Here is a 24,696-nt window from a genome sequence, read left to right as displayed (position 1 = left end):
GCAGTCCCAAAGATCAGTGACATCTCCAGAATATTAAACTCCAGCCAGTTATAGGGGTTGTTACTAACAGCAGAAACAAACCCCGTATTGTCAGACTATCAATTCTGGGTGTGATTAACAGCAGAATCCAACCCCCAGAATTACTCATAAACTCGCTGATGTGTTAGCAGGTACCGTGACTGAATGAAACCCTTCCCACACGTGGAGCAGGTGAATGACTTCTCCCCAGTGTGAGTGCGTTCATATAAATGCAGGCTGCCAGACTGAGTGAATGCCTTCCCACACACAGAGCAAGTAAATGGCTTCTAATGACTGTGAGTGTGCTTATTTAACAGAAGGCTGCTGGACAGTAAGATAAGAGCCCATGGTGTTAGAGGCAAGGTACTAGCATAGATAGAAGATTGGCTGTCTGGCAGGAGGCAGAGAGTTGGGATAAGGGGGTCCTTCTCAGAATGGCAGCCGGTGACTAGTGGAATTCCGCAAGGGTCAGTGTTGGGACCACAACTTTTCACTTTATACATTAATGATCTAGATGAAGGAACTGAGGGCATTCTGGCTAAGTTTGCAGATGATACAAAGATAGGTGGAGGGACAGGTAGCATTGAGGAGGCGGGGAGGCTGCAGAAGGATCTAGACAGGTTAGGAGAATGGGCAAAGAAGTGGCAGATAGAATACAACGTGGGGAAGTGTGAGGTCATGCACTTTGGTAGGAAGAATAGAGTCATAGACTATTTTCTAAATGGGGAGACAATTCATAAATCTGGAGTGCAAAAGGACTTGGGAGTCCTAGCCCAGGATTCTCTTAAGGTTAACTTGCAGGTTGAGTCGGTAGTTAGGAAGGCAAATGCAATGTTGGCATTTATTTCGAGAGGACTAGAATTATTAACCATACTCTGTGCATTCACATTCATGCACATTAAACCTGTATTAGAGTTGTTTTACTTTGCCCTTACTCTGACCCCATCTAATGACTTACTATTGCCTGCTCTAATTCTATCGAACTCTCTAAGTATTCTATTTACCTTGATGCTACTCTCCAATATATCCCCCTTATCAGTTAATGCTTCTCTAGTTCCCACTGCCAGTTTTTCTGCTCTCCACTCTGATTTTCCCCTCAGGTTCCCATCCCCCTGCCAATCTGGTTTAAACCCTCCCCAACAGCATTCGCAAACCTCCCCCCAAAGACATTAGTCCCAGTCCTGTTAAGGTGTAACCTGTCCTTCATGTACAGGTCCCACCTGCCCCAGAACCGGTCCGAATGCCTCAGAAATCTAAAACCCTCCCTCCTACTCCATTTCTCCAGCCATGTGTTGAACTGCTTAATCTTCCAATTCTTAAACTCACAAGCACGTGGCACTGGGAGTAATCCTGGGATTTCTGCACTTGATTACTGCTCTTTAATTCCCGCCCTAGCTCCCTAAAATCTGCTTTCAGGACCTCATCCCTTTTCCTATCTATGTCATTGGTCCCAATGTGGACCACGACCTCTGGCTGTTCACCCTCCCCCAAAATAATGTCCTGCAGCTGCTCTGTGAAATCCTTGACCCTGGCATCAGGGAGGCAACATACCATCCTGGAGTCACGTCTAAAGCTGCAGAAATGTCTATCTGCTCCCCTATGGAATCCCCTGCCACTATACCTCTTTCACACTTCCCCCCTCCCCTCTTGTGTAACTGAGTCACCCATGGTGCCATGAACTTGGCTCTTGCTACAGTCCTCTGAGGATCTATCTCACTCACCAGTATCCAAATTGAAAAGCTGTTAGTGAGTGAAATAGCCTCAGGGGATTCCTGCATGACCTGCCTGTTTCTTGTAGACACTCTGGTGGCCACCCATTCCCTCTCTGCCTGTGTACTTCTTAGCTGTAGTGTGACCTCCTCTCTAAATGTGCTATCAATATAATCCTCAGCCTTCTGGGTGCACACAACAACTTTAGCTAGCCCTTGATTTCTGCAACCCAGAGCTCAGGTTTCTGCAGTTGATGACACTTCCTGCAAATGTAGTCATTGAGAGCACTTTGTGCCTGCACGGCGTCCCACGCCCTGCAGGATGCACATTCCACATGGCCGAGCTGCACTGTCATACCTTAAACTTTATATGAAGTGTTTCCACAATATGGTACAATATAATAATCCACCTGTCATTTACCTCTCCTGTGTGCCGAGTCTGGAAAGGCCTATGCTTACCAACCAATCAACTTACGGGACTCCTGTGGCGTCACTTTTAGATTTTCTCTGTAAACTCCTGTCGCTCTCTCTCTCTCTCTCTCACACTGCTTTTTTGGCTCTCTCTTCCTGAACCCCTGCTGCTTTATGGGCTTCCAGAGTAGCAAAGTAAGAGCCAGATATTGCAGGCTGAGGAACGGTAGCAAATAAAAGGCTCACCATCTTCCCTCTTTCTGAACTCCCTCACTCACCAAACTCCAACTTAAGCACTTTAATGCAGCCCAAAGCAGCATTCCAGTGCAATTGATGACACCTCTTGAGAGACACTGTAACTGGAGTAATTTCATCAGCTTTGCTGGCCATCAGTGTAACTATTGTGACTTGGCTGTCTATTGTAACAGCTGTGATTGGGCCACAGATGGAGATAACAGACTACTCTCAATAGAAGAGGGTGAAGGGCTGAGAGTGAGTGCAATTCCAGGAGTTATGGAGGTTAAGATGCAGCAGGATAATGAGAGGAGAGAGAAAGGAATTGAGGAACTTGGAAATGACAAAACCCACTGTTTGCAAACTGTTGTCAATGCAAGTCAAGACCCCTGGTTAAGGGCTATTTCCACCATCTTTGTGTTCATACAACTGATAACCACAGTTGTCGTTATTTTCATTGTTCGATACTTGAGGTCCTCACCAGGAGATTGCAAATTCGTACTTCTGATCTGAGCTGGAGGTCAATTCTGATGCCAAATAGAAACTGGTGAGATAAATTGAATAGTGAGGGATCAATTTTCTGACAATATATTTCAACCTGTGGACTATTGGTAGTTTTAAAATCAATAATTTTAGTGTGGCTTGACTATTTTGTAGTCTGAATGAATATGTTATTTAAAGAGTAAGCTGACATGGTCAATCAGCCATTTTGAACTAATCCAGGAGACATTTTAAAACTAACCAGTTACTGCATGATTGAAAACCAGCCAGGAATGATTGAACAAAATAGTGAGCCTCAATTGTGGGACAGTTGGAGGATAAATAATTAATCAATAGATGTATTGATGAAGGCTGGACATATAACTTGTAACAGAAAGTCTGTAATGTTTACACATAATTTTAAATATACTAATTGTACATTATAAGGCTGTGCATTGCAAAATTATGTTTCACAAGCCAGCCTAGAAAGATAAGGTGCGCTAAGTCGAAGCCTTCATGACCCTGCAGAGTCACATAAAGATGGGTAAAGAATAAGGCATTATTCAAGAATTATATAAAAATCAGACACTGAAACATACCGAGTAGCCCCATTGTATTACTGTATGGGAAAACGTTCACATATGTGAGAAACCAATTATAAATAAGCAGATAGTTAACCAATTCTTTTTTTATTCATTCACAGCATGTGAGCATCGCTAGCTATGCCAGCATTAATTGCCCATCCCTAATTGCCCTTGAGAAGGTGGTGGTGAGCCACCTTCTTGAACCGCTGCAGTCCATGTGGTGCAGGTACATCCACAGTGCTGTTAGGAAGGAATATTGACCCAGCGACAGTGAAGGAACGGTGATATATTTCCAAGTCAGGGTGGTGAGTGGCTTGCAGGGAAACCTCCAGGCGGTGGTGTTCCCACATATCTGCTGCCCTTGTCCTAGATGGTAGCAGTCGTGGGTTTGAAAGGTGCTGTCTAAGGAACCTTGGTGAGTTCATGCAGTGCATCTTGTAGATGGTACACACCGCTACCACTGTGCGTTGGTAGTGGAGGAAGTGAATGTTTGTGGATGTGGTGCCAATCAAGCGGGCTGCTTTGTCCTTGACGGTGTCAAGCTTCTTGAGTGTGTGTGTGAGCTGCATTCATCCAGGCAAGTGGAGAATATTCCATCACACTCCTGGCTTGTGCCTTGCAGATGGTGGACAGGCTTTGGGGAGTCAGGAGGTGAATTACATGCTGCAGGATTCCTAGCCTCTGGCCTGCCTGTGTAGCCACAGTATTTATATGGCTATCCCAGTTTATTATTTGACAGTTAGACTAATTTGAGATAAGAAAGTATGAGTTAAGGGGATAAAATGAAGGTTTGGAGAAGCAATTTTGCTGGCATGTTCTCCACGTACTGAGTGTCCGAGACGGGATTCTGAAAGATCAACTGTCCATGACCGAGCAGAGGGTTTTCATCATTTCACACCTTCGGCTTGATCACCTGAGGAAGCTGTGGGAAGGCTGTTTAGTTGTTAAGTTAAGCTTTTTCCTTTTACTTTTAATTGAAACTTGGTTTTCTATCTTCTTAACTTGTTACCTTTCTACTTTTTCATTGTTGACAAATCTTCTAAATTTACCATTTGAAGTGTTCAGTCTTGCCCGATAATTGAGTCTAGTGTGAACCAAATGATTTATTAGATAATATACAATTGGGGACATCAGTGAGGGAACATTTTGCAGATAGTGATCATAACTCCGTTAGATTGAAGGTTGTTATGGAAAAGGGCAAGGATGAGCCAGAAATCAGGGTTCTGAATAGGGGGAAAGCTGATTTTAATAAGGTCAGATATGATTTGGCCAGAATGGACTGGGAGCAGCTACTTTTAGGTAAATCTGCATCAGAGCAGTGGGACTCATTCGAGAAGGAAATAGGGAGAGTACAGGGCCAACATATTCCAATAAAAGCAAAGGGTGGGACCAACAAAGCCAAGGAACCCTGGATGTCGAGGGATATACAGGATTGGATAAAGAGAAAAAGGGAGGCTTATGGCAGATATCGAGGGTTCAAAACAGCGGAAGCCCTGGAGGAGTATAGAATGTGCAGGGGGAACTTAAAAAGGAAATTAGAAGAGCAAAAAGGGGCATGAAAAAACATAGGCAGGTAAAATAAAGGAGAATCCAAAGTTATTTCACAAGTACTTTAAGAGTGAGAGGATAATTAAGGAAGGAGTACGGCCCATTAATGACCACAGTGGTAATTTGCGTGTGGAGCCGGAAGACGTAGGTAGGGTTCTAAATGAATGCTTTGTGTTGATGTTCACAGGTGAGAGGGACGACGTGGGTATGGAACTCAGGCAGAAGTACTGTGATATAATTAAAGAAATTAGCATAGAAAGGGAGGAGGTTCTAAGTGGTCTGGCAGGCTAAAAAGTAGATAAATCTCCAGGCCCGGATGAAATGTATCCCAGGCTGTTGAGTGAAGCAAGGGAGGAGATGGCAGGGGTGCTGGCAATAATTTTCAATACCTCTCTGGCCACAGGAGGTGCCAGAGGACTGGAGGACAGCCAATGTGGTACCGTTATTCAAGAAGGGAGGAAGGGAAAGATCAGGGAACTATAGGCCAGTTAGTCTAACCTCAGTAGTGGGGAAACCATTGGAAGCAATTCTGAGGGACAGAATTAATCGACACTTGGAGGGGCAGGGATTAATCAAGGACAGTCAGCATGGTTTTGTTAAGGGGAGGTCATGTCTGACCAATTTGACTCAATTTTTCAAAGAGGTGACCAGGTGTGTAGATGAGGGCAATGCATTTGACGTCGTCTACTTGTACTTCAGCAAGGCTTTTGATACGGTCCTGCATGGGAGACTGATAATGAAGGTAAGAGCCCATGGGATCCAAGGCAATTTGGCATATTGAATCCAGAATTGGCTGAGTGGCAGGAAGCAGAGGGTGATGGTGGAGGGATGTTTTTGTGATTGGATGCCTATGACCAGTGGGATCGGTGTTGGGTCCCTTGCTGTTTGTGGTATATATAAACGATTAAGACTTGAATGTAGGAGGGTTGATCAGTAAGTTTGCAGATGACACGAAAATTAGTACGTTGGTAAATAGTGAGGAGGATAGCATAGATTACAGGAGGATAGAGACGGGCTGGTCAGATGGGCTGATCAGTGGCAAATGGAATTTAATCTGGTTAAGTGTGAGGTGATGCACTTGGGCAGGACAAACAAGGCACGGGAATACACAATGAATGGTTGGACCCTGGGAAGTACCAAGGATCAGAAGGGCCTTGGTGTGCATGTCCACATTCCTTACGGTAGCGGGACAGGTAGATAAGGTGGTTAAGAAGGCATGTGGGATACTTGGCTTTATTAGCTGAGGCATAGAATATAAGATCAGGGAAGTTATGCTGGAACTGCAAAAAATGCTGGTTAGGCCACAGCTAGAGTATTGCGTGCAGTTCTGGAATCCGAATTATCGGAAGAATGTGATTGCACTAGAGAGAGTGCAGAGGAGATTTACCAGGATGTTGCCTGGGCTGGAGAATTTTAGTTATGAGGAGAGATTGGATAGACTGAGGTTATTTTCCCTGGAGCAGAGGAGATTGAGGGGGGACTTGGTTGAGGTGTATAAAGTTATGAGGGGTATAGATAGGGTAGATAGGAAGGAACTTTTCCCCTTGGTGGAGGGATCAATAACCAGGGGGCATAGATTTAAGGTAAGGGGCAGGAGGTTTAAAGGGAATGTGAGGAAGAATTCTTTCACCCAGAGGTTGGTGGGAATCTGGAGCTCACTGCCTGAAAGGGTGGGAGAGGGCAAAACCCTCATAACATTTAAGAAGTAATTGGATGTGCACTTGCGATGCCATGGCATAGAAGGCTATGGGCCTGTGCTGGAAAATGGGATTAGAATAGTTAGGTACTTGTTTCACCAGTGCAAGCTCAATGGGCCAAAGGGCCTTTTTCTGTGCTGTAGACCTTTATGACTCAGTGGTGTCAAAGACTGTGGACAGGCCAAGAAGGACAATGAGGGAGAATTTACCCTTGTCATAGTCACGTTGGATGTAATTTGTTACTTTAAGAAAGAGCTGTTTCAGTGCTGTGGCAGGATGAGAAACATTATTGGAGAGATTCAAAAATGGAATTCCTGGAACGACAGGCATGGATCTCGGAGATGACAAGGACTTCTGAGAGGAAAGGTTGGTCGGAGATGGGGCAGTAGTTTGTGAGAATTTTATTTTGAGGATGGGTGAAAATTGTGGATTTAAAGGCGAGAGGGACAGTAAAATAAGAATGAGAGAGAGAGAACCATCAACAGTATCAGCTAATATGGGAAAATTGGGGTATCAGGAGTTTAGTGGGAATAGGGTCGATTGAGAAGGAGGTGGGTCTCATGAGATGGCATGAGGGGACATAGGAGAGAAACTAAAGGAAGCTGTGAGTTCAGGGCTATGGTAAGGGGGACCTTGAAAGGCAGTTTGGCCCAGTGGGCTAGTGGGAGGGAAGCAGCTGATCAGATGTTCTCAAGGAGACGGGGGAAGGGGAAGATCGACAAAAGGAACTAACTTGTGTTAGAAATATTAAAAACACTCAATACACTGTATTTAACACAAAGATGTTTTATTTGACTTTTGTCCCTAATATTAACACCTATAACATGAGCAGAAATAGCCCAATGAACATGGTTCAGTACTAGATGTGATGAACTGCAAAATCCTATTCAATATAATTATTTCTAAGCTCACTGGTGACTTAGCAGATTGGATAAATAAGCAAATCCCTTCCCACATTCAGAGATGATAAAGAGCCTCTCCCTGGTGTGAAATCGCTGGTATGAGAGCAGGGTGGATGAATGGGAAAATTCCTTCCTGCATTCAGAGCAGGTGAATGGACTTTCCCCAGGTGAACTCACTGGTGCAGAGAGTGTCCAGGTGATTTCCTGAATCCATTTTGGCAGTGAGACCACCTGAATGGTCTCTTGTCAGTGTGAACGTTGATGGGAGATCAGTTCCTGGAAACTTTTATACCATTTTCTGGGCACTTAAAAGATCTCTCATCTTTGTGAACTCGCTGGTGTCTCAGCAAGCTGGAGAACTGAGTGAACCCTTTCTCACACTCTGAGCAGCTGAACAGCCTTTCCCCAGTGTGAACTCTCTGGTGTGCCAGCAGCTGGGAGGACCGAGTGAATTCCTTCCCACATTCAGAGCAGGTAAATGGCCTCTTCCCAGTGCAGGCTCCCTGGTGCATCAGCAGGCTGGATGATTGAGTGACTCTCTTCCCATGTTCAATGGAAGTGAACGGTCTCTCCCCAGTGTGAACTCGTTGGTGTTTCTGCAGGCTGCACAACTGAGTGAATCCCTTCCCACACACGCAGCAGGTGAACGGCCTCTCCCCAGTGTGAACTCGCTTGTGCTTCAACAGGCTAGATGACTGAGTGAATCCCTTCCCACATTCGGAGCAGGTGAACGGTCTCTCCCCAGTGTGAACCCGTTGGTGTTCCAACAAGTTGGATGAACGGATGAATCCCTTCCCACACTCAGAGCAGGTGAACAGTCTGTCTGCAGTGTGAGTGCGCCGGTGTACAGTAAGGTCAGATAATGTCTTGAACTCAGACCCACAATGAGTGCACCTGAATGGTCTCTCATCAGTGTGGACACGTTGATGGGACATCAGTTCCCAGGAACTTTTATAGCATTTCCCGCAGTCTGGGCATTTAAAAGGTCTCTCCCCAGTGTGAACCCGCTTGTGTGTCAGCAAGGTGGATGAGGAAGTGAAGTTCTTCCTACATTCGGAGCAGGTAAATGGTCTCTCCCCTGTGTGAACTCGCTGGTGTGTCAGTAGATTGGAAGAATTAATGAATCCCTTCCCACACTCAGAGCAGGTGAATGGTCTCTCCCCAGTGTGACTGCGCCGATGAGTTTCCAGCTCAGATGGGGTTCTGCATCCCATCTCACAGTCGCCACATTTCCACGGTTTCTCCCTGGTGTGACCGCGCTTGTGTCTTGACAGGCTAGATGACTGTCTGAAGCCTCGACCACACACACAACACATGTACGGTTTCGCTCCACTGTGAATGCTTTTTCCTTCCATGTTCAAAATCTGATGATATTCAGGTTACAATATGCTGCTTGAATCTGTCAGGTTCTGAAGTGATGTTAAGTTTGAGTTTCCTGCAAATCCTCCGCTTCTAACATCCTGTGAAATTGGTTTAAAACAGAGAAAAAGAGAGTGAGAGAGAACCCACAAAAACACAAAGCCAGGTTGTGAAAATGAGCTGAATGAATCTGGTAATTTGCGGGGCCGGTACGAGGAAGAAGTGACCATGAAAGCTGATGGATTGTCATAAAAACCTAACAGGTTTGCTAATGTCCTTCAGGGAAGGGAATCTGCCACCAAGTCTGGGCCTACACAAGGCTCTGGCCACTTGGGGATGAGAGATAGAGAGCGAGCGAGTAAGAGAGAGAGAGAGGGAGAGAGAGACGGGGGAGACAGGGGGTGAAAGAGAGAGATTTTTTTGTATCTACAACTCAATCAGAGCTTTGACAGAATCTCCAAAACCTAAACTTTGAAATTCTCAACATCTATTCAACTCCCTCTGGTGTCTCACCTCTCCCTAACTCCATAATCTCCTCCAACCTCAGTCCTCCAAGATATCTGAACATTTCCGATTTAATTACCCCTGCCTTCAGCTGCCAAGGCTGTAAGCAAATCAATTTCCTCCCTGCAGCCTCTCCACATCATTTTCCTTATTAAGATACTCCTGAAAACCTACCTCTTTGACCAAACTTTTGGTCATCTGCCCGGATATCTCTTTATGTGACTTGCTGTCAAATGTTGCTTTATCACACTCCTGTAAAACACCTTGGAATGTTCCATTAGATGACAGGTGCTACATAAATACAAACTGTTGCTGATGATTTGGACATATATCACTGCTCCTTCATCATCAATTGTGAATAACTTGTAACTGCTTACCTACCATTATTGTGGGAGCACCTTCACCACACGGACTGCAGCGGTTCAAGAACGTTAAACATCATCTTCTCCACAGTAACTGGGGATGGGTGATATCTGCTGCTGGTCTAGCTAGTGAAAGGGCAGGGGAGTGGGACTAGCTGATTTGCTCTTGCAGAGAGCCAGCACGGGCACAATGGGCTGAATAGCCTCCGTCTGTATTGGAATCCTTCAGTGATTATTTGACTCGATGAAAAAGGACCAAAGCTGGAGGCCAGCGACGAACTGCTACAACCAAAGCCTACCCAGCAACAAACCAACTCTTAATTGGTCCCCATGTATTTCTAGACTCTGTTTTGTGAGTGAAGCCTGCAATAAAATAATAGCAAAATACTGCAGCTGCTGCAAATCTGAAACAAAAAGAGCAAATGCTGGATATACTCAGCAGGTCAGGCAGTATCTGTGAAGAGAGAAACAGAGTTAACGTTTCAGAGGGTGTAGAATGAGCTACAGGAAATAAAAACGGCGCAGAGTTTGATGGCCGATATAAGCTCAGAAGTGGAAGAGAAATGGACCACAGTGCAAGAAAAACAATTCCTGACTGTGAAAGATATTGTGGGAAGATAAAGCTGGGAAGTCAGCAGCACATGGTTGGGGGATGGGCAGCGGTGGGAACCTCATTTAGACATGGTCGGCAGAAGTAACAGTAAAATACTAAACACAACTAAAATACATTCGTTATTAGTACAGAGGAAGTTAAAGAATGGCAGAGAGGTGATCAGGGAGGGCAGAGGTGAAACAGAGCAATGGATGGACATGGATTCAGATCCACAATAAAGGAGCCACACCAGCCCCAGAGCCATGGAACCTCACACAGATAACAAAGCATAGCACTAACAGCTCTAAATTGTAGATGGTCAGAAATGCTCACATCTGTAACAATTTAAATTTTCAGGGTTAAAATCTCCCGCTGGAGCCTGCAGTTGGAAAGATATCAGAAACACTGGAGTCAAAGAAAAATCTCCCAGTTGAGGAAATACCCGGGGAGCGGGGTGATGTCACTGTGCAATTGTCGGTGTGTGATGACATCACAGACACGAACACAGAACATCTGGGTCTGTGCAAACCAGTGATCACCACACATTATGAAGGATGTGAGTGGCCTTGAGAGGGTGCAGAGGAGATTCACCAGAATAGTTCCAGGGATCAGGGATTTTAGTTGCAAGATTAGTTTGGAGAAACTGGGCTTGTTGTCCTTGGAGCAAAGGAGACTGAGGGGTGATTTGATAAAGGTGTACAAGTTTATAATAGGTTTTAGATAAGGTACATAAAGAAAAATTGTTCCCATTACCTTATTGTAAAAGGATTACGGGCATAGATTCAAGATGTTAGACAAGATGTACAGGGGATTGTGAAGGAGAGATTTTACATAGTGAGCGTTAATGACTGGGAAATCAATGCTTACACTCAAAAGCCGATAATATCCAGGTCCTGATGAATCGAGTGATGCTGTCAGATCTGGATGCAATATTTGGTTTGAGTTTCCCATCTGAAAATCCTCTTCAAATACCCTTTTAAAGACGTTTACAAATGCATTACTGTCAGTCCAGGATAGAAATTCAAAAAAGACATTTCTCTTCGTTTGAGTTTATTCTGTGTAAATCCTCCCCTTCTAACCCCCTGTAAAAAGAGTTTCCAATATCCATCCCTTTCAGCCCAGGATAGAAATTCACAAAAACAAAAATAGCTGGAAAAACTCAGCAGATCTGACAGCATCTGTGGGGAGGAACACAGTTAACGTTTCGAGTCTGTATGACTCAATATTCGCTCCTCCTGCTACCCAGACAGTGATGACAGCCCATGCTGCACATTGCCCCTCATCGTCGTCAGCAGTCCCTCGATTCGAGGATGATGTGTACTCAGGGTCGTGAGTTTCTGCTGTTGGGGTTCATATAACTGAACAGACCCTCAGATCATTGGACACATGGGGTGGGAAGTCCCACAAGGTAGGAGAGCAGGATTTGGTTCCTATCCTTTCCTTCTCTGCTGTCGCTCTCCCTCATGAATAATACTTTGGGACTCAAAGGGCAATGCAGTTTGATGGACAAATTGTCATCATTCTAACATTCTGGTGTTGGGGAAATTGATGGGATTGAAGGCCAATAAATCCCCAGGACCTGATAATCTACATCCCAGAGTACTTAGGGAAGTGGCCCTTGAAATAGTGGATGTATTGGTGGTCATCTTCCAAAGTTCTATAGACTCTGGGACAGTTCCTACAGATTGGAGGGTAGCTAATGTAACCCCAATATTTAAAAAGGGAGGCAGAGAGAAAACAGGGAATTAAAGACCAGTCAGCCTGACGTCGGTAATGGGGAAAATTCTAGAGTCCATTATAAAATATTTAATAGCTGAGCACTTGGAAAACAGTGGCAGAATCGGACAGAGTAAGCGTGGAATTATGAAAGGAAAATCATGCTTGACAAATCTACTGGAGTTTTTCGAGGATGTAACGAGTAGAGTTGATGAGGGGGAGCCAGTTGATGTGGTTTATTTGGACTTTCAGAAGGCTTTTGACAAAGTCCCATGTAAGAGATTGGCATGTAAAATTAAACCGCATGGGATTGGGGTAGCGTATTGAGATGGATAGAAAACTGGTTGGCAGACAGGACACAAAGAGTAGGAAGATAAACGGGTCTTTTTCTGAATGGCAGGCAGTGATTAGTGGGGTACCGCAGGGATCGGAACTGTGACCCCAGTTATTCACAATATATATTAATGATTTAGATGAGGGAATTAAATGTAATATTTCCAAATTTGCACCTGACACAAAGCTGGGTGGGATGGTGAGCTGTGAAGAGGATGCAGCGATGCTTCAGTGTGATTTGGACAAGCTGAGTGAGTGGGCAAATGCATGGCAGATGCAGTATAATGTGGATAAATGTGAGGTTATCCATTTTGGTAGCAAAAACAGGAAGGCAAATTATTATCTGAATGGCTATAAATTGAGAGAGGGGAATGTGCAACGAGACCTGGGTGTCTTTTTACACCAGTCGTTGAAGGTAAGCATGCAGGTACAGCAGGCGGTAAAGAATGCAAATGGTATGTTAGCCTTCATAGCCAGAAGATTCGAGTACAGGAACCATACAGGCTTGCTGCAATTGTACAGGGCCTTGGTGAGACCACACCTGGAATATTGGGTGCAGATCCTTATCTGAGGAAGGATGCACTTGCCATCGAAGGAATGCAGCGAAGGTTTACCTGACTGATTCCTGGGATGGCAGGACTGACATATGAGGAGAGATTGAGTCGATTAGGATTATATTCGCTGGAGTTCAGAAGAATGAGGGGGGAATCTCATAAAAACCTATAAAATTCTAACACTAGACAGGGTAAATGCAGGAAGGATGTTCTCGATGGTGGGGGAGTCCAGAACCAGGGGTCACAGTCTGAGGATTTGGGGTACACCATTCAGGACTGAGATGAGAAGAAATTTCTTCACCCAGAGTAGTGAGCCTGTGGAATTCGTTACCACAAAGTAGTTGAGACCAAAATATTGTATGTTGTCAAGGAGTGAGATATAGCTTTTGGGGCAAAAGGGATCAAAGGATACGGGAAGAAAGCGGGAGAAGGCTATAGAGCTCGATGATCAGCCATGATCATAATGAATGGCGGAGCAGGCTCGAAGGGCCCAATGGCCTACTCCTGCTACTAGTTTCTATGTTACTTTGAACAATGGGTAACAAGCTCCATTCATTAAAAACATTGCCCCCGACAAAGATGGAGATGGCGCATGCGCACTGCTGCACATCGCCCCCAATAAAGATGACGGCCGTTAACTCGGGCCTTTCGCTGGAAGCTCGGATCGCCCTCGGTACAAGCTAAGGACCGTTAAGTTTTCTTTTAGGGTTTGCGGTTTACAGAACATGTTTTTGAAGCCTCTCTGCTAGCCTGCCGGATCCATCACCCCCCTCTAACAGGAATACTCCTACCGATTGTGGATCCGAAAGATAACCGTCTCCCCATCGCCATTACTCGCCACCGCCCCCTGGAGCCCGCCTGTCTGAGCGGAGCATGCGCAGTGCGGCTCCAGGCTTAGTGGAGCATGCGCAGTGCGGCTCCAGGCTGAGCGGGCTGGAGCGCAGCCTCAATGAGAGCGAGTTTGGCTTTCGGAGCCTGGGTGAGAGCGGCTGGGGGCTGGGGGACATCAGACAGCGGCTGGAGGGAAGGGGTTTATTACAGACTGACGGAAGGTCAGAGACCTGAAACATTAACTCTCTCTCTCTTTGCTCAGATACTGCCGGAACTGCTGGGTATTTCCAACATTTTCTCTTATTTCAGATTTCCAATTTCCGCAGATTTTTGCTGTTGTTTTATAGAACCGAATCCAGAAACATAGGAGCCGTTTTGCATTAGAGTGGAGGGTGGATGAGGAAGTCGCCCTCTGTAGGAACATAGAAAGTAGGAGCAGGAATGAGTCATTCGGCCCTTCGAGCCTGCTCCGCTGTTCAATATGACCATGGCTGATCCTCTATCTCAAAGCCGTGCTCCCGCTCTCTCCCCATACCCATTGACGTCTTTCGAGTCCAGAAACCTATAGGTCCAGGTTTTCTAGTCGTTTCAGTTTGAGTTGGACTAGAGATAGAGGAGAAGCTGTTGGGTTTAACCTCGAGTCCTATTGAGAGGAAGAGGGTCCAACAATTCCTGGTGTGGGATTATCAAGGGAGCTGGATTCTAAGGGATATTCAGTTGCTGAATGGACATTTTTCATTCAGTGTAAAAGAGTATTGTTTCAGGAACAAGTATTTCTGCAGGAGCTTTTATTGCAGACATTTTATTTTATTTTGGGGTTGTGGGTATCATTAGTATGATAACATGTTTGTTAATCACCGGTGACTAATTAAGAAAATGTTGGTGGACCTTCTTCTTGAAGCACATTGAAGAAGGTGCTCTTATGGTGCTGTTAGGTGAGGAGTTACTGGATTTTCACCCATGGTGTCGAATATCCAAGTCAACAACATTAACTTGCATTTATATAGTGCCTTTGATACAGCTTCTCCATCGACAAGCTTTTTTAAATGTATTATTTTATGGGATGTGGGCATCACTGGCAAGATCAGCATTTTTTGCCCATCCCTAATTGCCCTTGAGCTGAGTCGCTTGCTCGGTCATTTCAGAGGGCAGTTAAGAGTCAACCCCATTGCTGTGTGTCTGGAATCATGTGTAGGCCAGACCAGACACTGCAGAGGATTAAGAAGGGAGCTCACCACCATCTTCTCAAGGGAGAGCAATTAGGATGGGCAATAAATGCTGGTCTAGCCAGCAACACCCACAGCTCATTAAAGAATAAAAAAGAATACTGGTGATGGTTGAACAAGACTAGGGGTAAGCACACAGGCAGCAGTGTTTTGGATGATCTGAGGTTTATAGGTGATTGAATGTGGGAGGCCGGCTGGGAGCATATTAGAATTGTGAAGTCCAGAGGTAACAAAGGAATGGATGAGAGTTTCAGAGCAGATGAGCTGAAGCAGGGGCAAGGGTGTGTGATGTCACTGAAGTGGAAACAGACCGTCTTTGTGATGTCACAGATATTTGGTCAGAAGCTCAGCTGAAATATGACCAAGATTGTGAGCTGATATATCCAACCTCAGACAGTTACCTGGGAATGAGATGAAGTGTGTGACTGGGGAGTGGAGTTTGAGGACAATGGCTCCAGTCTTCCCAATATTTAAATGGAAGCAACTTCTGTTCATCCAGTCCTGGATGTCAGATAAGTCAGCACGATGTGTGACTTGGAGGGGTGATTGGAGGTGATGGTGTTTGCACACACCTGTTACTCTGGTCCTTCTAGGTGCTGGAAGTTGAAGGCTTGGGAGGTTCTGCCAAGCTTCTGGTTTTGTTGGAGAAATCTAAAATCCCTCTCCTTCACCTGTCTCTTTCTCCCTGCCTTCCCATAGAGACTAGATTCTCGTGTAGGTCCAGAACGGGTAGCAGGTTTTTATAACAACCGAGCAGCTTTCTTGTTCACAATTTCCAAGTTCCAGTCCCACAAATTACCAGATTCATTCAGCTCAATTTCACAACTTACCTTTGTGTTTTTGTGGATTCTCTCACATCCGCTTTTTAAATCAATTTCACAGGGCATTAGAAGAGAATGATTTGCAGTCAAGAAACTCGAACATCTCATCAGGACCTGACAGAATCGCCCAATTTATCCGAACCTGAATATCGTAGGGTTTTGAACATGGAAGGAAAAAGCAGCATTTTCAGCCGAGAGAAATCATACATGTGTTCTGTGTGTGGACGAGAATTCAGCCAATCATCTAGCCTGTCGAGACACAAGCGAAGTCACACCGGGGAGAAGCCATATAAATGTGGTGAGTGTGGGAAGAGATGTAATTATCCATTTGAGTTGGAAACTCATCGACGTAGCCACACTGGGGAGAGACCGTTCACCTGCTCCTTGTGTGGGAAGGAATTTGCTAATTTACCCAACCTGCTGCAACACCAGCGCAGTCACACTGACGAGAGACCTTTTAAATGTCCTGACTGCAGAAAGTGCTATAAAAGTTCTGGGGAGCTGATGACGCATCAGCGTGTTCACACTGACGAGAGACCGTTTAGGTGCCCTCACTGTGGGACTGGTTTCCGCCGATCATCTCAACTCACTGTACACCAGCGAATTCACACTGGAGAGAGACCGTTCACCTGTTCAGTGTGTGGGAAGGGATTCACTCGATCATCCTGTCTGGTGCGACACCAGAGAGTTCACACTAGAGAGAAGCCGTTCACCTGCACCATTTGTGGGGTGAGGTTTACTTGTTCATCCAACCTACTGAGGCACCAGCGAGTTCACAAACAATAAGTGATTGGATTTTGATTTACGTCATATCTAGGACTGAACCATGTTCATTTGGGACCTATTTCTGCTGATATTAACAAACTCCAGCCCTTATATTCTAGATAAAAGTCAAATAAATCATCTTGCTGTTCTTATCTCAAGGGAGGCCATTAAGTTTTAAAAAGAAATTCAAACTCCCAGTTGTTAACTGAAAAAATTACAGCACAAGGCTTTATGTTTTGAAGAAAAATCTTTACTGTACAAGAATTAAACAAAGTACTAGTAACTTAAAACTACATTTTACAAACACTTATTCTTTCAGCCTGAAAACTTAATGGTCACTTTCTGTTTTAATTATATTTCACCTGAATTCCCCTATACTTTCCACATCTTGAGGGTTCATTCAGTTCTCCTGGGTCCAAACCAAGGTGTGCCAAAGCTATCAGGAATTGACTTGGCTTCTCCTCTGTATTCCTGCTATTCTCTCAGGTATGAGATTTGTTGGGCACCTTCACTAGCATTCAGCCAGGTTACACTCCAAGTCTCTTAAGCCCCTCATGTCTGTGGATACCCCAGCTCAAGCATCGGCTTCACTGTCTTCTTGCTTAGAAGCTCCTGACAGCTTCCGCTAGCTGCCTGTTTCCAAGCTATTCCGCTCCAGACGTAAACTGCCTGTGTCTGCAAGAAAACACAAAGGTCAACCCAAAACAAGATACATAAAAATTGCTCCCTGTAATCTATCTACATGTCCCAGATAGAGATTCAAATCAATCATCCACAATTCTAAATCTGTCCTTTGATCTGAAAGGTATACAGATACGTTAAGACCTTCTTTTGTTTACCAGTTGCTTTCCAACCTTTCCATGATCTGGAAAATTACATGAAGAATTTATATCTCTAAAAGCAACAACTGTCATCTTACTAGACTCACTGACTATTCTGAAGCTGAGGAAGAACCACCTCTTGTTTATTGTCCTCTTACCTCGAACTGTAACCTTATTAAATAAACTCTGTTCATCTTTTGGGTTACAATCACGTTTGGTCTGTGTACTAACCTCCAAAACCAAGTGCTTCCTTATCTTATTTTTAAAAACTTCAATCCCCCAAACTAACAGTTGCATTCCTAAAATGTATTGTTCATGAAATTAGACATTTTTTGCATAATTTGTGTTAAACACACACAGTGTCAAGTCTTTTTAATATACCTAACACTTTAGTTCCTTTTGAAGGGCTCTCCCTCTCCCCTGCCTCCTCTATCCTCACCTCCAACAACAAGTGTGAAGATCTCATGGAGCTTCTTTGTCACTAAGATTGAGACAATCCAATCAGCTGCCTCTTCTGCTTCCCTCTCTTCCAATGGCCACTGGGCTGAACTGTCTCCAAAGTTACCCTTTTCCTAGCCCTAAACACATCTTTCTCCACTTACTTTCCCATCTCCTCTCATGCCTTCCCACTGCTCATCGTGACCATGAAACCCACCTCTTCTTCCCTCAATCTTATTCTCACTAACCTACTGACCACCCAAACTCCCCATGTCATCTGATATTGTTAATAGTTTTCTCTCTCTCAAATACTGTGCCAGTTACCTCGAAATCTGCCATCATCAGGCCACTCCTCAAAACAAACCCTTGACTCCACCATTCTTGCAAACCTCTGTCCCACCTCTAACCTCCCTTTTGTCTCCAAAGTCTGAGAACATTTTGTCACCTCCCAAATCCATTCCCATCTTTCCTGGAAATCCATGTTTCAATCCCTCCAATCAGATTTCTGCCCCTCTATCACTGGACCGAACTCTTCTTAAAATCACAGATGACATCCTATGTGATTGTGACAAAGATAAACTATCCCTCCTTTTCCTTCACGAGCAGTCTGCAGCCTTTTACCACATGATCATTTCACTATTTCTCTCAGAGGATTGTTAGTCTATGGAATTCTCTTCCCCAGAGCACAGGCTGAGTTAGATACATTCTTGATTAAAAATGGAGTCATAAGTTATTGGGAAAGTAGGGTTGAGACCACAATCAGATCAGCCATGATGTTATCAAATTACGGAGCAGACTCAAGGGGCCAAATAGCTTACTCCTGCTCCTAATTCATATGTTCATGTGAATATTCATTTTTATTTTGTTGTAATTTTCTCCTCTCTCTCTACAGATTATTTCAGTTCTCAAATCTTTAGTATTCACTCAAATAATCCCTGCTGTCTGTCCTGAATAAATCCATTTCACGAACAAATGTTGAAATGTTTGCTCCGCACCCACAGGATTTCATCTGTTTAAAGCCACAAACAGAAAGATCCAGTTTTCTTCTGGAGTTTGAGACAAATCAGGTTTCAAAATGATGCAGAGTTTCAGCCAATGAAAGGGATCTGGACTCAGCCCCGCCCCTCATTCACTCCGATTGGTTGTAGGACCAGTCACTGCCATTGGGTCCTGCTGCCCTGCCCCCTGTTCTGATTGGTCTGGAGCTGCCGTCAATCATCCGGGCATTGTCAGTTGTAGCTGAATGGTGGTGATCGTGTCCCATGTGCAGCGGGTTGGCTGAGAGCAGGCAAGAAATGGAGCTTCAACTTCCCACAGCTTGTGAGATCCAAAACATAGCTTCAAGGTTGAAGCTTATCAGTAGCAAATCAAACTTTTCAATGGCTTTTACAATTACAATTTTTACAAGTAAATTGTAATTCATACTTAAAGATTTGCTTTTGCTCAGCAATTACAATGTTTCACTTTTCTCAGCACAGAAGCTGGCAGCATTTTAGATTTAATACCAATCATACACTACTCTTGTAGCTTGCATATGGAAAAGATCATGTCAACTGTAGATGTGCAAGCACAGAAACTGAACTATGCTTCTGGATACACTCAGTCTGCAAGTAGATAAAGTCTTTAAGCATGACCCTAGCAAAGGTCTTCCCCATGAGGCTAAGGAATGAGATGTTCCTGAGGTTGTTGCAATCTCCTCAATTACCTTTGTTTTAATATAATGTGAAGATTTCTGCCTCACACATCTCCACTGGAACGGATCGTCCCTTCCAACAGAGAAGGATGAGGTCATAAAGGTGTGGCAGTAGATGGGACTTTACATGCTTGAGCAGTTCAGCTGGAATTCCATCCTTGCTGGTGTCTTCCTGCTTGCTAAGCAATCAATGTTGTGCATCAGGTAGGCTTTGCTTTTTGCTTCAATGACAGATGTTATCTCTGCTGAGCAGATCTCAAACCAGTCTTTGTTGTGGGTTCCACATTTACCAAATGTTGCTGCTGCTGTTGGAAGTTGCTGAGTTCAATAATTTCTAAGCTTCATCAATATCAATGTTGATTGATGAAGCTTTTATTGATGTGCCTGTAAAATATTTCACTGTTTTATTTAATGTTCCTCTATTTCAAAATGGAGGTGCCGATGTGAAGAATGTCACTGTGAAGAATGTGAAAGTCAGTAAGAATTGTCATCAAGGATTAATCAGCACTTTCTAATGGGAGATGTTAATCGGTGAAACCTTTCAAACACTGAATTGTAGTTTTTGCAAATACCAATTTAGGGTTGAAATAAAAGTTCATAATTTTATTGTAAATAAGTTCCTGCTGAGAGTTCTTGAATTAAGGGGAAAGATCACAAATGGTGCTTTTAAAACGGGACACTGCAGCCCTGAAGATCACTGACATGTCCAGAACATTAAACTCCAGCCAATTATAGAGGCTGTTACAGTCCTGGATGTGAGTTTTTTTTATTCATTCATGGGATGTGGGCATCTTTGGATAAGACAGCATTTATTGTGCATCCCATATTAACAGCAGCAATAACAGCAGAATCCAACCCCTACAGTCACTTGTGAACTCACTGGTGTGTCAGCAGGTACCATGACGAGTGAACCCCATCCCACACAGAGCAGGTGAACGGTCTCTTCCTAATGTGAAGTCATTGGTTCGCACTGTTGGTGGATGACTTCCTGAACCTCTTCCCACTAGAAGTGCAGCTGAATGGCTTCTCCTCAGTGTGACTTCGCTGGTGTCTTAGCAGGCTGGATGATTGAGCGAATCTCATCCCGCACACAGAGCAGCTGAACGGCCTCTCCCCGGTGTGAACTCGCTGGTGCAACATGAGACTGGCTGACTGAGTAAATCCCTTCCCACATACGGAGCAGGTGAATGGTCTCTCCTGAGTATGAACTCGCTGGTGTGTCAGCAGGTTGGATGACTGAGTGAATCCCTTCCCACACACAGAGCAGATAAATGGTCTTTCGCCAGTGTGACCTCGCTTGTGTACAGTGAGACTAAATGGAGACTTGAACCTCTTTCCACAGGAAGTGCAGCTAAATGGCCAATCCTCAGTGTGAATTCTCTGGTGTAACATGACACCAGCTGATTGAGTGAATCCCTTCCCACACACGGAGCATGTGAACGGCTTCTCTCCAGTGTGAACCCGTTGATGTGCGATGAGGGTGGAAGAATGCCTGAACCTCCTTCCACAAGCAGTGCAGCTGAATGGTCTGTCTTCAGTGTGAATTCGCTGGTGTAACATAAGGCCAGCTGACTGAGTAAATCCCTTCCCACACTCAGAGCAGGTGAACGGTCTCTCTCCAGTGTGAATGCGTTGATGAGTTTCCAACAGGCATCGATAATTGAATCCCTTCCCACAGTCCTCACATTTCCACTGTTTCTCCATGGTATGGGTGTTCTTGTGTCTCTCCAGGTTGGAAAATCAATTGAAGCCTTGTCCACACAGAACAAATGTATGGTTCCTGCCACTGCGAATTGTGTGATGTTGTTTCAGGCTGTGTAACTTGTTAATTCTCTTTCCACAGTCAATGCACTGGAACACTCTCACTCGGGTGTGAGTGTGTCTTGGTGCTTTTCCAATCACACTGATATTTGAAATCTTTTCCCAAAGAAAGAACAGACAAACATTTCTCTTTCCACATCCAAAGGCCGATGATATTCAGGTCCTGATGATTGAATGACTGTCAGATGTTGATGTAATGTTTGGTTTGAGTTTCCCGTCTGTAAATCGTCCTTCTTTAATTGTCCTGTAAAATGTGTTTACAAAAGTCATCACTCTCAGTGCAGGAAAAAATCGTAACAGACAAATCAAGTTTTTGTGAAACAATTTTCTTCTTATGTTCCCCCAAAACTGAACATTCCCGTCTCACACACTCTCCCATACCCGTGCTGAAGTTCCAACCCATCGCACTATCTGTTACCATTTCTTTCTTCCACTCCCAATTTTTCCCCTCCCTTTACTAAGCCTGGATTGTTTTCCAGCCCCTGCGCACAGACTGAGAATAAAATTAATGAATCAATTATTTTCTCTCCTAGTCACTGGGACCCTGAAGCCCCGCCCTGCGTCACCAAAATGACCCATCATTCCCCCGCTCCAAGCGCAAACAAGATGGCGGCCGTGAACGCGGGCTTAATCCGGGAAAAAGCCCCGCTGCAAACGCGGCAGCTGCAGGTCTTTTGTCGGATTTCGCGGCCTACACCGGGTGAACAGAGGCCGCCTAACCGCCGGTTCCCCTCCCCGCTGCCGAGCGACAAACAAACATCTCCCCAGCATCAACACTCACCCTGCGCATGCTCGGAACACTCAGTGGAACTGCGCATGCGTTCAGGTCTTCTGTTGCGAGGACAGAGGACCTTCTCCCCCCGCTCGGAATGCTGGGTATAACCCCCGCCGTTGGAACTACCTATCAGTTTATGATGTTTCTTCACTGTTGCTGAGGCTGCGCTCGTCCCGCTCAGCTTCTGGGAGCCGCACCGCGCATGCTCAGCGCAGTTCGACTGTTTCCGGGGGCGGGACCTTCCCACATCTGCGCAATGCGGCCACTCTCTCAGAGATAGGTCGTATTACCCCGCGCCGTGTATTCTGGATATTAAGGACTGTCTTTTCTATACAAAATAAAAACAGAATTACCTGGAAAAACTCAGCAAGTCTGGCAGCATCGGCGGAGAAGAAATCAGTCAACATTTCGAGCCCTCATGGCCCTTCGGCAGAACTGAAGCATAGTTTCAACAAGGGAGAAATATAAATTGGTTTAAGGTGGGTGGGGGGGGAAGAGACACATTGAGGGTGTGGTGTGAGCAGATAATCAAAAGATGTCAGAGACAAAAGGGTCAAAGAGGTGTTGAAGGTGGTGGTCTTTGTCTGAGAAAAGTGCTAATTAAGAATGGAAGACAGGATATTCAAAGTACAGCTCTAGTGGGGGTGGGGTGGAAAGACTAAAGGTTTTAGTTTTAGATTTAAAAATAATGGAAATAGGTGGGGAAAGAAGAATCTATATAAATTATTGAAAAAAAAGGCGGGTGTGGGGGGAAAAGAAACGGGGTGGGGATGGGGGGAGGGGGAGTTTAAGATCTAAAGTTGTTGAATTCAATATTCAGCCCAGAAGGCTGTAAAGTGCCTAGTCGGAAGATGAGGTGCTGTTCCTCTAGTTTGCGTTGGGCTTCACTGGAACAATGCAGCAAGCCAAGGACAGACATGTGGGCAAGAGAACAGGGTGGAGTGTTAAAATGGCAAGCGACAGGGAGGTTTGGGTCTTTCTTGCGGACAGACCGCAGGTGTTCCGCAAAACGGTGGCCCAGTTTGCGTTTGGTCTCTCCAATGTAGAGGGGGACCCTATCGTCGGGACCTGGAAAAATTTATTAATTTTGCTTCCAATCTCCACCCCTCCATCATCTTCACATGGTCCATCTCTGACACTTCTCTTCCCTTCCTTGACCTCTCTGTCTCAATTTCTGATGATAGACTGTCCACCAATATCCATTACAAGCCTACCGACTCCCACAGCTACCTCGACTACAGCTCCTCACACCCCGCTTCCTGTAAAGACTCCATCCCATTCTCTCAGTTCCTTCGCCTCCGTCGCATCTGTTCTGATGACGCTACCTTCAAAAACAGCTCCTCTGACATGTCCTCCTTTTTCCTTAACCGAGGTTTTCCATCCATGGTCGTTGACAGGGCCCTCAACCGTGTCCGGCCCATATCCCGTGCATCCTCCCTCACGCCTTCTCCTCCTTCCCAGAAACATGATAGGGTCCCCCTTGTCCTCACTTATCACCCCACCAGCCTCCGCATTCAAAGGATCATCCTCCGCCATTTCCGCCAACTCCAGCATGATGCCACCACCAAACACATCTTCCCTTCACCCCCCTTGACGGCATTCCGTAGGGATCGTTCCCTCCGGGACACCCTGGTCCACTCCTCCATCACCCCCTACTCCTCAACCCCCACTTATGGCACCTCCCCATGCCCACGCAGAAGATGCAACACCTGCCCCTTCACTTCCTCTCTCCTCACCGTCCAAGGGCCCAAACACTCCTTTCAAGTGAAGCAGCATTTCACTTGCATTTCCCCTAACTTAGTCTACTGCATTCGTTGCTCCCAATGCGGTCTCCTCTACATTGGAGAGACCAAACGCAAACTGGGCCACCGTTTTGCGGAACACCTGCGGTCTGTCCGCAAGAAAGACCCAAACCTCCCTGTCGCTTGCCATTTTAACACTCCACCCTGTTCTCTTGCCCACATGTCTGTCCTTGGCTTGCTGCATTGTTCCAGTGAAGCTCAACGCAAACTGGAGGAACAGCACCTCATCTTCCGACTAGGCACTTTACAGCCTTCTGGGCTGAATATTGAATTCAACAACTTTAGATCTTAAACTCCCCCTCCCCCCATCCCCACCCCGTTTCTTTTCCCCCCACACCCGCCTTTTTTTTCAATAATTTATATAGATTCTTCTTTCCCCACTTATTTCCATTATTTTTAAATCTAAAACTAAAACCTTTAGTCTTTCCACCCCACCCCCACTAGAGCTGTACTTTGAATATCCTGTCTTCCATTCTTAATTAGCACTTTTCTCAGACAAAGACCACCACCTTCAACATCTCTTTGACCCTTTTGTCTCTGACATCTTTTGATTATCTGCTCACACCACACCCTCAATGTGTCTCTTCCCCCCCCACCCACCTTAAACCAATTTATATTTCTCCCTTGTTGAAACTATGCTTCAGTTCTGCCGAAGGGCCATGAGGGCTCGAAATGTTGACTGATTTCTTCTCCGCCGATG

At 45.1% G+C, this 24,696-nt stretch overlaps 5 protein-coding genes across 6 annotated transcripts in view; 1 reads left to right on the top strand and 4 right to left on the bottom strand.

The window, feature by feature from the left end:
• LOC144697172 (uncharacterized) overlaps positions 1-10,203 on the bottom strand; it is a 138,895-nt gene extending 128,692 nt beyond the window's left edge. The window contains exon 1 of the mRNA XM_078569026.1: positions 9,828-10,203. The gene's annotated coding sequence lies outside the window, so the exon portion shown is untranslated. The remainder of the gene's footprint in view (positions 1-9,827) is intronic.
• The window catches only part of LOC144697346 (uncharacterized), a 407,771-nt gene that overhangs the window by 351,940 nt on the left and 31,135 nt on the right, over positions 1-24,696 (bottom strand). The window lies entirely within an intron of this gene.
• Positions 7,460-8,977, bottom strand: LOC144697008 (uncharacterized). Its single transcript, XM_078568760.1, has one exon. It carries the CDS (start codon positions 8,936-8,938, stop codon positions 7,853-7,855), a length of 1,086 nt encoding a protein of 361 aa, XP_078424886.1. The 5' UTR covers positions 8,939-8,977; the 3' UTR covers positions 7,460-7,852.
• LOC144697184 (uncharacterized) lies at positions 13,928-17,671 on the top strand. 2 transcript variants are annotated; one of them, XM_078569053.1, is made up of 2 exons: positions 13,928-14,115; positions 15,943-16,683. In XM_078569053.1, the coding sequence occupies exon 2, from the start codon at positions 15,957-15,959 to the stop codon at positions 16,665-16,667; it is 711 nt and encodes a 236-aa protein (XP_078425179.1). In that variant the 5' UTR covers positions 13,928-14,115; positions 15,943-15,956; the 3' UTR covers positions 16,668-16,683. The 2 variants fall into 2 exon arrangements, with proteins under 2 accessions (XP_078425179.1, XP_078425180.1); XM_078569054.1 differs by having other exon boundaries at positions 13,941-14,055; positions 15,943-17,671.
• LOC144697170 (uncharacterized) lies at positions 16,885-21,620 on the bottom strand. The gene is made up of 2 exons (XM_078569025.1): positions 19,611-21,620; positions 16,885-17,321 (listed from the first exon to the last, which is right to left on the bottom strand). The coding sequence occupies exon 1, from the start codon at positions 21,300-21,302 to the stop codon at positions 20,556-20,558; it is 747 nt and encodes a 248-aa protein (XP_078425151.1). The 5' UTR covers positions 21,303-21,620; the 3' UTR covers positions 16,885-17,321; positions 19,611-20,555.

The sequence above is a fragment of the Cetorhinus maximus genome, chromosome 23 (assembly GCF_964194155.1).
Source record: "Cetorhinus maximus chromosome 23, sCetMax3.hap1.1, whole genome shotgun sequence".
Taxonomy (NCBI): domain Eukaryota; kingdom Metazoa; phylum Chordata; class Chondrichthyes; order Lamniformes; family Cetorhinidae; genus Cetorhinus; species Cetorhinus maximus.
This window is presented reverse-complemented; position numbering and strand designations above follow the sequence as displayed.

What these genes read in the sequence shown, in the direction of transcription:
- LOC144697170 (XM_078569025.1), bottom strand. Translation starts at nt 21,302, where the DNA reads ATGGAGAAACAGTGGAAATGTGAGGACTGTGGGAAGGGATTCAATTAT.
- LOC144697184 (XM_078569054.1), top strand. Translation starts at nt 15,957, where the DNA reads ATGATTTGCAGTCAAGAAACTCGAACATCTCATCAGGACCTGACAGAA.
- LOC144697008 (XM_078568760.1), bottom strand. Translation starts at nt 8,938, where the DNA reads ATGGAAGGAAAAAGCATTCACAGTGGAGCGAAACCGTACATGTGTTGT.